Source organism: Pantherophis guttatus, chromosome 17 (assembly GCF_059756535.1).
Source record: "Pantherophis guttatus breed Tessera chromosome 17, ASM5975653v1, whole genome shotgun sequence".
Taxonomy (NCBI): domain Eukaryota; kingdom Metazoa; phylum Chordata; class Lepidosauria; order Squamata; family Colubridae; genus Pantherophis; species Pantherophis guttatus.
Window position 1 is genome coordinate 759,146 of NC_142079.1, and position 13,775 is coordinate 772,920.

General features: G+C 49.8%; 2 protein-coding genes across 4 annotated transcripts in view; both read left to right on the plus strand.

Moving 5' to 3' along the window:
• The window catches only part of CORO1C (coronin 1C), a 30,029-nt gene extending 24,618 nt beyond the window's left edge, over positions 1 to 5,411 (plus strand). For all 3 annotated transcript variants that reach the window (XM_034428898.3, XM_034428899.3, XM_034428900.3), the window contains exons 5-11: positions 88 to 269; positions 758 to 877; positions 1,912 to 2,016; positions 3,063 to 3,208; positions 3,732 to 3,789; positions 3,915 to 4,160; positions 4,372 to 5,411. In XM_034428898.3, coding sequence (XP_034284789.2) covers positions 88 to 269; positions 758 to 877; positions 1,912 to 2,016; positions 3,063 to 3,208; positions 3,732 to 3,789; positions 3,915 to 4,160; positions 4,372 to 4,491 — 977 coding nt within the window. In that variant the 3' untranslated portion in view covers positions 4,492 to 5,411. The remainder of the gene's footprint in view (positions 1 to 87; positions 270 to 757; positions 878 to 1,911; positions 2,017 to 3,062; positions 3,209 to 3,731; positions 3,790 to 3,914; positions 4,161 to 4,371) is intronic.
• Positions 5,412 to 8,886: 3,475 nt separating this feature from the next.
• Positions 8,887 to 12,485, plus strand: SELPLG (selectin P ligand). Its single transcript, XM_060691850.2, has 2 exons — positions 8,887 to 9,005; positions 10,072 to 12,485. Exons 1-2 carry the CDS (start codon positions 8,927 to 8,929, stop codon positions 11,373 to 11,375), a joined length of 1,383 nt encoding a protein of 460 aa, XP_060547833.2. The 5' UTR covers positions 8,887 to 8,926; the 3' UTR covers positions 11,376 to 12,485.
• Positions 12,486 to 13,775: the final 1,290 nt, after the last annotated feature.

Sequence of the window (13,775 nt, forward strand, 5' to 3'; positions counted from 1 at the left end):
GGGAATTGCGGAAGACGCAGCCCTGGATCTGAGTTCAGCAGGCAGTTCCTGGTGCTCCTGCCTCCTCCTCCTCCTCCTCTCCCCCAGGCTGTGACAACGCCATCATCATCTGGAACGTGGGCACCGGGGAGCCCCTGATCAACCTGGACGACATGCACCAAGACATGATCTACAATGTCAGCTGGAACCGCAACGGCAGCCTCATCTGCACGGCCTCCAAAGACAAGAAAGTCCGCGTGATCGACCCCCGGAAGCAGGAGATCATGGCGGTGGGTCTCCAGGGGTTTCCCCCGGAGGGTTAGGCTGGGCGGGGGCAACTTTGGCAGGGAAAGTTTCTTGCGAATGAGAGCCAGACCTTCATGTGGCCTCAAAGGGCATGCGTCACACCTCGTAAAATCAGAATCGATTTCCCATGTAACATTGAGAAACTAAATTGGACACCAGTTTTACCTGTGACGCCAGCCTTCTCCCCCCGGGGCTGTCCAGAGATGGGGGTGGCAGCTCCCGTGGTTTTCGGCCAACACGGAGGAGCTTGCCTTATGGAGGTTTGTTTACCCTTTGCTGCGGAGTTCAAAACTGCAGATCCCTGGTGCAGCTGTGAAAGTCAGCCTGGTAGAGTTCCAAGGGCCAGGATCCTGGTCCTCGCCCTGCCTGGCAGCAAAGTCAAAAGTTGTGATCGTTTTGTGCTGTTGGAATGTGACCCCCCCCCCTCCTTTCTTTCTCTCCTCCTCCTCCTCCTCTCCCTCCTTTCCTCCAGGAGAAAGAGAAGGCGCACGAAGGCGCCCGGCCGATGCGAGCCATCTTCCTCTCGGACGGGAATGTCTTCACCACGGGGTTCAGCCGCATGAGCGAAAGGCAGCTGGCCCTCTGGAACCCCGTGAGTGTCCCTGGGGAGCTGGGCTGGTGTGGGGGAGCCGCTCTAGAAAGACAAGAGGCGCGTTGCCTTTTGCCCCTAGAGCAGTGTGTCTCTCTTGGCCACTTTAAGGTGGGTGGACTTCAATTCCCAGAATTCCCAACCCAGCCAGCCACATTTCTAGTAGCTTAAATATGAAGAGGAAGTTAGAGAATAGCTTCTAAAATGATGTACCTAAAGCAGATGCTTCCCCAAACTTCCTCTCCATATTTAAACTGTTACAAACGTGGTTGGCTGGGGAATTCTGGGAAATGGAGTCCGCCCACCTTAAAGTGGGCAAGGTTGGGAGACACAGGCAGACACATAAATAGATGACAGATAGACTAGATAGATGGATGGATGAGAGAGAGAGAATAAATCTCCCATTTCTAGTCGATGGGAGGCTATCTAAGACCATGTGCGTGGGTGAGTAGCCAGGTAGGTAGGTAGGTAGGTGGATGGAGAGACAGACAGACAGGTATAAAAAGACAGATGGATGATATAGATCAGGGGTCAGCAACCTGTGGCTCTGGAGCCGCATGTGGCTCTTTCACCCCTCTGCTGCGGCTCCCTGTCACTCAAAATAGGCATCACAACCGCCAATGTGCGACACCCACCGGCACACGATTTATTGAGCTTTTCAATAACCATGGATAAATCCAAGAAAAGAAAAGTTTCAGAAGAAAACAGAACATTTACTTCAACTACATATGCTAGTTTTGTGGCCGCTCAAGAAATAATCAGGCACGGGAAGGGTTTTGTGGCTCCCGGTGTTTTCTTTTCTGTGGGAAATGGGTCCAAATGGCTCTTTGAGTGTTTAAGGTTGCAGACCCCTGATATAGATGATAGATTAGATAGATGGATGCAAGCATGCATAGATGCATAAATAGATTTCTAGCAGCTTAAATATGGAGGGGAATTTTGGGGAAGCGTTTTTGTTTCTGGTACATAATTTTAGAAGCTGTTTCCCAGCGGAGGCAGCCTCTTCTGGAAATAAAAAGGCGTCTTTTGTCTTGCAGAAAAACATGGAGGAGCCTGTGGCCCTTCATGAAATGGACACCAGCAACGGCGTTCTGCTGCCCTTTTACGACCCGGACACGAACATCCTTTACTTATGCGGGAAGGTGAGCCAAAAAAAATGAGAATTTCACCCCAGAATTGGGAGTGGTCAACGCCCAGCTTATTCCTCAGTCTTTCTCATCCTAAAGTGTGTTTTTTTGTTTTGTTTTTTTAATTGAAGAGAAAGGATGATTTATTGATGGCTCTGGAGCTGGGCTTTCTTCTCTGGAATTTGTTTTGGGATTCCCAGGACGCAGGAATAGCCTCTGCGGAATCCACCCTGTTTCTTTGGAAAGTTCCTTCCTTAAATAAGAAAGCATGAGAATATTATTGGCACGGGGTTCTTGGCTGCACTCAGTTTCTGTGCTGTTCCGTGCCCGGAACAGGCCCAGCTCGGTTGACTGTTAGCAAAGTGTCCCTTGCCCAGGTCTTCGCAGCAAGGTTACCCCCCCCCCCCGCCAAAGGTCTGGATGACCCCCCCCCTTCCCCTCTTTTTTAGAAGAGCTCCAGAGACCAAACTCTTCAGCCAGGCTTTTGGGGAGGGGGACAGAGAGACCCCTTTTCTTTCCTGCTTTTCATACAGTAAATGGTTTTACCATAATTCTTGTTTTGATTGTTGACAGCTGTCCAGAATGGTTGGGAGTCGGGGGGGGGGGGTATGTTGTCCTTAATAATAGGTAAAGACAGGTAGTCCTCGACTTACAACAGTCCGTTTAGTGACCGTTCAGTTACAACACACTGAAAAAAATGATTTTTCACACTTTGTAGCATCCCCATGGTCAAAATTCGGACGCTTGGCAACTGGCATGTATTTATGACGGTTGCAGTGTCCTGGGGTCACCTGATCCCCCTTTGCGACCTTCTGACAAGCGAAGTCATTGGGGAAGCCAGATTCATTTAACGACCATGTTACTATGTTAACACCTGCAGTGATTCTCTTAACGCTGGCAAGAAAGTTCATATAAATGGGGCAAAACTCACTTAACCAATGTCTCACTGAGCAGCAGGAATTTTGGGCTCCATTGTGTCTGTAAGTCGAGGACTGCCTGTATATGGGCCCTCCCCTCAGGAGCCTGGTCTGGTAGCCCCCCTCTCTCTTACCCCCCTGCAGGGCGACAGCAGCATCCGCTACTTCGAGATCACGGACGAGTCCCCCTACGTCCACTACCTCAACACCTTCAGCAGCAAAGAGCCCCAGAGAGGGATGGGCTTCATGCCCAAGAGGGGCCTGGATGTCAACAAGTGTGAGATCGCCAGGTGAAGAGGGGGGGGGAGGCAGGGGTTCCAAAGCAGTGGTGAAATCCAATTTTTTTTACTACTGGTTCTGTGGGCATGGCTTGGTGGGCGTGGCAGGGGAAGGATACTGCAAAATCCCCATTCCTTCCCACTCCTGGGGGAAGGATATTGCAAAATCTCCATTCCCACCCCACTCTGGGGCCAGCCAGAGGTGGTATTTGCCGGCTCTCCGAACTACTCAAAATTTCCGCTACCGGTTCTCCAGAACCTGTCAGAACCTGCTGGATTTCACCCCTGTCCCAAAGGGATCATCTCATTAGCCTTCTGAAAACCTCAAACCCTGAAGTGCAATCCTACACAGCCAAGCTCTGGAGTCTCTTGAGATGAAAAGGCTGCCCGGCTTTAGGATGGCAGGACCTCCGTTGCTGGGCTTCGGATTCCCGGCCTGGTTTCTGATGACCAGGGAGGGAGGGAGGGAGAAGGATACCCCTCCCTCTCCAGAGGTCGCTGAAATGGTGGCTTGTCTTCTCCATCTCTCTCCCAGGTTCTTCAAACTTCACGAGAGGAAGTGCGAACCGATTATCATGACCGTCCCCCGGAAGGTGAGCCCGGTTCTTCTGGGTTTGTGAGATTTGGCCAAGTTCTCCGAGGCAGATCAACTGACTGGATTGATGCCTGGTTGTTGTTGTTTTTTTTTACTCCTCTTCTTCTTCTTCTCCTTTCCCAGTCTGACCTCTTTCAGGATGACCTCTATCCGGACACGGCTGGGCCCGAAGCTGCCCTGGAAGCTGAGGAGTGGTTTGAGGGAAAGAACGCTGACCCCCTCCTCATCTCCCTGAAACACGGCTACATCCCAGGGAAAAACCGGGACCTCAAGGTGGTCAGGAAGAACATCCTGGACAACAAGCCAGCTGCCAACAAGAAGAGCGATCTCATCAACACCCCAAAGAAAGCGATGGACACCTCAAACCCTGTGAGTAACCCCCCCTCCCCCACCCATCCTTCTGCACCAGAGAAAATCCTTCTGCTTCACCGTCTCTGGTCCAGATCCATCCTTTTCTGTCAGCCTCGGCCCCTCTTAGCCAAGCTGGGTTGGGGGCTTCCCTTATCCTCCCGCTCCCCATTCTGGGTTCTTCCCATCCCCACTTCAGGACCGACTCTTTGTCTCTTTCTCCTTGTCGCAGCAAAACGAAGCCAAATTGGAAGAAATCTTGAAAGAGCTCCGGTCGCTAAAAGACACAATCGCGCATCAGGACGAGCGCATTTCCAAATTAGAACAGCAGGTGGCGAAGATATCCGTCTGAGAGCCAGCCGGGGGGGGAGGTCTACGGCAGGGGGAGGAGGAAGCAGGATTCGGACTGTGAGCCACCTGCAGGGCTGCGGAGAGGGACGGGCACAGCCAGCGAGCCCAGCCCTGTCAGTGGACGTGCCCGGCATGGCAGCCAAGTCTTTTCTAGCGAGCAGCCCACCTTGTCTCCTGACGTCTTTGTGGCCATTCCAGAGCAGACACTGCCGCCTCCTTCCTCGCGTTTGTCCATCGGTCGGAGGGTCAGCCATTCCACGGGATCCGTAAGACGCCGGGATCCCTGCCGAACTTCCTAGAATCGGGGACCAAAATTTCTTCGTTTTAAAAAATACACACACACACACACATTTTGTTTTTTCTTACTTTCAAGTTGCCAAAATCCAAAACTTTTTATCATTTTATTTTTTTTCCTTTCTAGCATTTTTACAGTATTTTGCGTTTTTAATCTAAAAGGACGTTGTGCGTTTGTGCCATCTGAACAACAAATAAGTTGTGTATGCTTGTTTACTTTTGAGCACCTGGTGCGGCCACCCCACTGCCAGGTCCAAAAGACCAATTTTAATGTTTCTGCCCTCCGATTTCTGGTTCCCCTGAAATTTGCGTGGATTTGAGGAGGGGGGAGGCGCCCTTGCTTTCCCACCCGCTGCCATTCCAAGGGACTGAACCCCCACCCCACCCCCACTTTCCCCAGAGCGTCCTCTCTCAAATCTGGGGAGCCTTTATTCCAACATTTGTTGAGCTTTGGTTTAATCTTAATCATTGTGTCAAACTTTGGCATGTTGTGATTGCTGATTTCTGGGTCCATGTTTCCTGCAGATGTTTGTTCCTATTTATCATCCAGGTGTTACAAGGTTATAAAAAAAATATGAATTTGGGACATTAAGGACAAATGCACTAAATTTTGCAAGCTGTTGGGAAGCTCTTTGAAATTATTTACGCGCACCTCCTTCCCTCCCTCCCTCGCTCTGCTCCAAGCTGGGGCTGACCTCCAAACCCTCAACCCTCCCTCCCTCCCTCCCTCCCCTCTTGCCAAACACCCCACCCAGAGGCCTGCCTTCTTGAAGCTCCTGGTTTTGCTCAGAAGCGACTCCTCAGCGCTTCCCACAGAGTGGGAGCCCCGTGCCACGGTGCTGTGTACTGGTTGCTGGGAAGGGAAAAGACAGCAGTCTTGGGGGGTGCCAGAGAATGGACCCCAGAGGCAAAACGCCAGAGGGATTCTGGGAATGCAATCCTGTCAAAAGTCAAAGTCCTTTCAGGAAAGACCCTCATGGGCACCAGAAGCCTGTCGTACAGCTTTGAACATGGGGATTGTTACAGATAGATTTGGGCCCTTTAAAAGCTAATTTGTGGATGAATATTTCTAACAATTTTTGTGGCTTTTGGTCAGCCATAGTCCTCCTCCTCCTGGGCCTTCAAAGGGTTTCCAGTGGCTCCTGGAAAAACTCCTGTTAGCCTCTTTGCTCCAAGCATGATGTGCCTGCCATGTTCACACACACACACATACACACACTTGGCTTCATGGCAGGGTTAAAGTCCCAATGAGAAGAGCTTCCTTTCTCATCCACTGTTTGGGGTTAGGGTCCCTAAGGTGGCCGTTAAACACCCCCCCCCCCAGAAAAGGTTAGAATGCAAATTTTGCGATGTGCCCGTCCATCCGTGTGGGAAAAGAAGTCATGTGGACAGATAAGAGAAAGTTTGCAGGAAATGGGCTGGAGGCAACAGACCCAACGAGATAAGATAGTCGTAGAAAGATGATACGAACGAGTGGGAAAGTTAGAGAATGTTGGTGGGGGTGAATTCTGAGTTGGGGGAGTCTGGTTCCCTTGTGCTAGAGTTGGGTGAAGAGTTTTCAAAAGAGGGAAGGGCGATTTGCATCCCCCTCTCCCCTGTTATTTACACTGCCAAACTATAAGTTTTTCCAACTTGGCATCGTCTGGACTGCAGCTCCCAAGATTCCCAGCCGACACCACAGAATTCTGGGACTTGTAGTCTAGAAGATGGAGAAAGCCATTATGTACATTGGGTCAGCTTCACCTTTGGGCATGTCTTGTGTTTACCGTCAGCAGAAGGTTGGAGACCCGGGGTGGGCAATTATGGTCCCTTTACAACCTGTGGACTTCAACTCCCAGAATCCCTGAGCCAGCCAGTCCACCGGTCGTGAAGGGGCCATAGTTGCGCATCCCTATTGCAGGCGGAAGAAGCGAGGTCCTTCTCTTTCAGAATGGGGCATGTTTTCTTCCTTCCTTCTGCCTCAACAGTATTAGTTTCCCTGGTGTGATTCTTGCACTTTCCCAAGAGCAGCGTGGATGGAAGTCCTTGAGAAGCTTCCTGTGCCATTGATGTTTTATTTCACTGGACGCTGAGCCTGCAGCTTCTTGCTCCCTAGAACGTGGCCAGCCAGTGTCCCCGAGGGGATGTGCTGGTAGAAGACCCCCCCCTGTTGTGTCATGTCCAAATACTTGCTTCCAATTTCAAACAATTAAAAGAAAATGAATTACCAAACCCACACCGTGAACCAGCTGCTCTCTCTGATTTTGTTTCCTTGCGTGAAGGTGCCCGGTTGAACCTACTTGAGTTCTGCAACCAGCTTGCCCTGAAAGAGGCTACTGGGAGTCATGGGGGTGACTGGTTGGTTCGCCAAGCCAATATAACTCAAGCCATCAAAAGGGGTTCAGAGTTGGCAGGTGGAGATCTAATTCCAGGGTGGGCTTATGCGACAATGAAGAGTTGACATCTTGCCACTGACTGAAGGCTGAGACCTCAAGTCAGGACACCAGTTTTGGCAAAAGTGGTCAAGATCAGCTTTCTCTGCAACTCCAGAAGGACAAGCTTGAGAACACCCTCTTAAGACTCCAACTCCAAAGTCTCCAAGGGATGATATTGTGTCCATCATCCTTTTGAGTAAGTCAGACCAACGTGGCTTAAATCGATTCAGCTGGGTTTATTGCTGGCCTCCTGCCCAGCATGAAACCAACTCACAGCTTCAGGTTGAGTTGGTTGGTTGGAGCTCCCTTTCCTTCCACCGCTTCCTGAGCCTGGAGGACGTGGGGACAACAGCTTGTGGGGAAAGGTTCACTGAGGTCTGGGTGCTGTTGCCCACGGGGGTGCAGGCAGTGCAGCCAGATTTGAGGCTCCAAGGGCCAATGGCAAGATGCACAGGTGAAAAAGATGGTGGTGGTGGAGGTGATTTTTCACTTATTTGGGAGTGAGGAGCACTTCTCTGGAGAAGATCCAGAGCCTGCACAAGGGCTGGATCACCATCCAAAATTTGTCCTTAAGGACGCTGGCAGGAAAGGTGTGATTGCAACTCATTTTCCACACTTGAATATAATGCTCTGTGCGGGAGGGGAATCACCCTATGTCCTGCATGCATCCATAAATAAAAATTTGGAAAAATGAAATTGCTAAAACGGTGCAGGTAGGAAAGCCAAAGGTGTGTTCTTGTGGTCTTTTTGAAGGAGGTGGTATCGGCGACAGAACACGCTGCCAAGGAGGCAGAAGAATTGGCTAAATAACAGAGAACTCTGGTGTGGAAACCCTCTTGGAAGAAGATCTCACTCGACTCCCAGAAGTTCTGCCTCCTTCTGCCCTTCCAGAAGAGGCATATGAACAAGAGCAGATGATTGGTGGGCTACTTTCCAGGAAAAAAGGGGGGCTCAGGAGTGGAAGGCCTTGGACCTAGCATCTCCAGAGGCTGCCTCACCTGTCAAGGCAAAAAGAAATTTGTCCTGCAAAAATTCACACGTGGGCCTCCTTTTTATGAAGTGATACTTGGTGGATTACACATCTGTGTCACTTCCTCCCAGGCATGGCAAGAAATCTCAACTCTGCAGGCTCCTCTCTCCAAATTCAGGAATTCTGCAGCAGTTCACAAGCCCGGCACGGCTGAATTAGTTGCAGGCAATTTCACAGCCCTTCTGTGTGTAAATCTGATGCTTGCCCTACTTCAAAACCCAAATGCTCTGGAGTCTCCCCACGGCTTTGCCCCTCACCCGGAGACCCTTTGCATATTACCCAGCCTAGTGTCACTCCTTACGCACCAATTGCGTACCACATCCAGACTGGCCCATCGCTATGACATCTCAGCCACTGGACCCCCTGATACAGAAACTTCCAGGTTTATTCTGACCAATTCGACATTGCACGATGGTGGCCCTTGGAGATCTCCTGCAGGCGGATGGCCTTAGGCCTTCTTGGGCTGAGCCTCCATGTCTGTGAAGAGATGTGTCGCCATCCAGATATTTCCCACCGGACCGTAGCTGGTCCTGCACCTTCTCAGTGCAGAGAAATCGAGCCCAGAACCGCCTTGCTGATCGAAGTGCAAGGCCTCCCCTCCTAAGCCCTGATCCGGTGCAAAGCCTCATAACCACAGCTCTTCTTTTGCCACCCATACGCACAGCCTCCCTCCTCTCCCCCACAAAGGAAGCTGCATCATGTGTCCTCCAAACGGCTCTTCTCATTTCGCATTCTCATGCTGGCCCGACACAGGGTTCCTGTTTTCTCTCGTAGCAGGTAAGACGGACTCGGCCAGAGGGGAATCTCTTGGCCGGTGTCTCTTTCTTTCTGCGTTGGCTAGGAGAACCAGGCCGCTGGAAGAGCCTGTGCTAAGGGTGGCTTCTGTCTCTCACAGACGTCTTCGGCAATTGAACCGAACGGTTGTTTACGTTCCTGGCTACGTTTCCTTTGGGTGGTAGCTGAGCTGTCTGGCTAAGGGGGGCCCTGGAGAGTAGGACATTGTGGTGGTGGATGATGGTGGTGGGGAGAAGAAGCAGCCTCAGGTTCTGGTGAGGTTTAGGCTCCTGGAGGCAAACTGGGTTGCAGAAGGTGTGATCCAGAACTTCATTCTCAGGGATGGATGGGGCTGGGTGAAAGTTGCTTTGGGCTCTCTGATTGAGTGAAGATAAGTAGGCAAACTTCGCTTCCTTTGTGCTGTGCTCCTCCCTACATGGATCTGTGCAGAGAAACGGATGCTTTGAGATATAACTTAAAGTTCGGAAGGTCTGCATTTGCTCAACTGGTGGCAGTCGCTTGTTCACTTTTTGGGTGCTGTGAGGCATTACGGGAATCAGCAAGTGGGCACAACCACATCTTTGAAAAGATTGCAAGGCTGGACTGCAACTTGTGGTAAACTCATAGGAAACTTTTAGTCAGTCCTCCTCCAGAAAGATCTGAAGTTGAGATTCTGAGCTGACTGTTCCTTACGTGTTTCTGTCCGTCATCTGTATGCAAGACTGCCACAAAAAAAAAAATCTCCGTGGGGTTTGGTAATGTAAATATTGGTATGACTGATCCTTCTCTCTGGTGAGCATCTCTCTTGGCCCAAATGAAGCAAGAAAAGTTGTTCTCAGAAATGAGGATCTTAAAATATGGGGGGAGGTGGAGCCCAAGCGCTCACTTCCCTGACCTCCTTTAAGTTTTCATCAGGGCTCATTGCGATAAAAGGCCTTTTCCTAGCCTGTTTTCACTAGATAAGTTGGATGTTGAGCCCCTGATGCCTTAGCTATGCTGGAGAGGTTTTTGTGAAGGAAAAAGTAGAGGCTGATGACCTGCGTCTTTCACTTTCTCCTACCTGCATCAGGCAAAATGGCTTCCCGGTGGATCTTCTGGCCCATGGTTCTCTCAGGCGTCCTCCTTTCTGGTGATTTCAAGGGTACGCAAGATGGCCCCAGCACGAAGAACGCAGAGACTCCTGCCAGCACCAACGATTGGAAGTGGAAAGCAGCAGCTGAGGGAAGTAATGGATCCTTCTCTCAGTTGGTCCATCGAATAAGACAGGATCCAGTGAAGAAACAGGCCCAAAAGCCTCCTGCCCTTCCAACAGCTTCACACCTCTCGAAGGCTCTCCAGGAAGAGACCACCTCCTTCCCCACGGAGATCATGACCAAAGTTGCACTGAAAGGTTCTCCAAAGAACTTGCTGCCACAAACCAAACCAAGTAAGATGAAATCAAAGCCTCTTCCCCTAGAAATGACTGTAACGTGGCCATGGCTCTTTGACGTCACCTCCAAACCCTCTCAGGCGCCTCTTTCCACAGTGACATTGGAGCAAGACTTTGAGACTACTGGACCTGGCTCCACAAGAAAAGACACCCTCCATCCTTTGTTCAAAAAAATCACACCTAGTCTGGCATTCTTGGACGATCTATCTACTGCGTCCTCTCACGATCTGATTGATGATTCAGGATTTTCCACAGCTACCCAGAACCACATGCCACCCTCACCTAAACCAGACACAAAGTCAAAAATAAAACTTCCTCTCTTAACAGCTACTTCTGCAACACCACAACATCTGGATGAAATCTTGTCTACATCTCAGACTTTGGTGGATGACACAGAGTTTTCCACAGCCACCCAGAAGCATAAGTTCGACTCAGGTAAGCCCGGCCTAAATCCAAGGGCCAAACCTCCCCTTGTAAAAGGTACATCTGAGCCCTATAAAACACAGAAATGGCTGGATGAAATGGTGTCTACAACCTTGGCTTTTTCTACAAAGTCCCCGAGACAAAGCTTGGGTCTTATCACATCGAGTTCCTCAGCCACCACCCAAGGGAAGTCTCCCGTTGCCAATGATACCATCCCTCTGATTGGAAAGTGCTTGCTGGCCATCCTTCTCCTGGCCCTGGTGGCCGCCATCTTCATTGTATGCTCCGGTGTCCTGGCCATCATGCTGTGGCGTCAGAAGAGAGCCTACAGACTGGGCCAGGCCAACCACACAGAAATGGTCTGTATCTCGTCTCTGCTATCTGCTGAGAAGGAGGAGGAGGAGGAGGAGGAGAGGAGGAGGAGACAGCCCAAAGTGAAGCGGGTACAACTTCTCGGGGAGACAGCATCCGAGATGGAGGCGGACAACTTAACTCTGAACAGCTTCCTCCCAGAGCATTAATAGTTGGTGCTCCAGACATCTTTGGTTCACCTTCTTAGAGCCTCTTGATCTTCTCCAAGACCGTCATCTGAACCCAGGACTATATCTACGGTACATCCGTATCTTCTCATCTGGGTGGACCCTTTGCACTGACTCATACATTTGTTTGCCTGCTATAGAAACCCAACATTTATGTCCTGCAAAGTGTCGTTTCTTGGAGAACTATTGTGGCTTGTTGAAAACAAGACTTGGCACACTGTTTTTCTGCAGCCCTGCAGATCAGATTAGAGGTGCCTGGAAAGGAGACATTCTGAAATACGTAAATTATTTTTTAGTTAGATTGTTACTTGGTTTCCTCCCAGGAGCTCAAGGCTTAGGTCAGTGGTGAAATCCCATTTTTTTTACTACCGGTTCTGTGGGTGTGGCTTGGTGGGTGTGGCTTGGTGGGCGTGGCAGGGGAAGGATACGACAAAATCTCCATTCCCACCCCACTCTGGGGCCAGCCAGAGATGGTATTTGCCGGTTCTCTGAACTGCTCAAAATTTCCACTACTCGAACATGTCAGAGCCTGCTGGATTTCACCCCTGGCTTAGGTCCTCCCTGCTCCCCCAGACTGTGAAGATCTTATTCAGCTACTCCTCTGCCATAGGAAGGTCTCGCTTTTTTTTTTTTTAATTTGATTTATATGCCGCCCTTCTCCGGAGACTCAGGGCGGCTTACAATGTGCTCAGCAATAGCCTTCATTCTTTTGTATATTTATACAAAGTCAGCTTATTGCCCCCACAAACTGGGTCCTCAATTTACCTACCTTAGAAAGGATGGAAGGCTGAGTCAACCTTGAGCCTGGTGAGATTCGAACTTACTTTAATTGCAGACAGCTGGTGTTAAATTAAAGTGCTTTAGTCTGCAGAGCTATCCAGGCATTTCCTTTTTTGAAACCATCATATCTAGAAAGTAATAACTGAAGCGTGAAATCTCAGAACAGACCTAAACATTTCCGCTTTTTTTGTATTTTATTACAGAACGAAGATTTCTAGAGTATTTTTGAGATGGATTGAGTTGAATGGAGGGTGGGGGCTGGTGGTCTTAAGTAATCCACGTTTAAAATAATTAAAACATTTTGAAACGCAAGAGTGGTTGTAGCATCCCTGGAACCAATCGGCCATTGCAGAAACATCATATTCTGGGCTCATCCCAGGTCCTGTTGGGGACGGTTCAGGAACTGGAAAGTCCCATTTCCCTATTCTGAGCTCCTTGTGATTTTGCTCTCACCTCAATTTTAAACATTCTATTCTCTCTTCCAGTTTTGCAACAAAGCATAAAGGGAATTTTTCTCTTCTCTTCTCTTCTCTTCTCTTCTCTTCTCTTCTCTTCTCTTCTCTTCTCTTCTCTTCTCTTCTCTTCTCTTCTCTTCTCTTCTCTTCTCCCCTCCCCTCCCCTCCCCTCCCCTCCCCTCCTCCGTTGCTGTTTCATTCTTACCTGCATTTGTGAGGAAGCCATCTTATCCCACCTCAGCTGTTTGTCTACCCACAGCAACTTGGGCTACAGGGAAGGCCCATCCCAATGGACTCCAATTCCATCATCCCCTGACCAGCAGGGCCTGGAACAGAGAGAAGCTCTTCTCCCCATTTATTTTTGGGTCCTTGTATCTACAAACTGGTTGGCCCCTCCTCACCCCCCCTCCGCTTTCTCCTGGTTCCCTCTTTCTGCTTCACTGTTTTGATTTCTCTTCCTCCTCACCCAGACTTTGTCATGGGTACCACCTGCTAGCCCAAATCCTTTTTTCGGCACTTAGAAGGGCTTGTTTTGCAGAAAAGTCCTTCGTTTTTCACCAGCTGGTCTCTAAATTTGATAGTAGCGATGATCCAACATATGCATTGGAGACCATCGTAGGCAAAGAAAAGAAGGAAAACGACCTGTAAAAACAGTATGAATTAAGTGAGAACATTCAGAAAAAGACTTTGGGGGGAAATAGTGCCAGAATTGCAGATGGATTGTCTGTGGACTTTTCACTAAAACAGAGGGAAAAATGGTGCTGAAATGGGCAGAATTAATTTCCCTTCCTTGCAGAAAAGGAAACACATTTATCCACCTGTTCTTCTGTTGGGCAATTCAGCTGCCTCCCAGAAGCGCCAGAGCAGGCGTGGAAGCTACTCGTGAACGTATCTCAATAATTAATACTCAGCTAGACTTCTCCTGAGCCTGCAGGTTCTGAGGAACCTCTCTGGAAGTTCTCCTCTGTGTGGGAGGGAGAGGATTGACGTCAACAGGCCCCTGAGTTCAAAACAACAGCCAAACCTTCAGCGCTGGAGATGGGCAGCTTTTCTAAAGGAAGCTCACAGGTACTGCCTCTTCCCTTTTCAAGATGCTTTTCTGCTGGTTATCTTGCAACATCAGCCCGAGAGGAAGAGATCTCGTTGG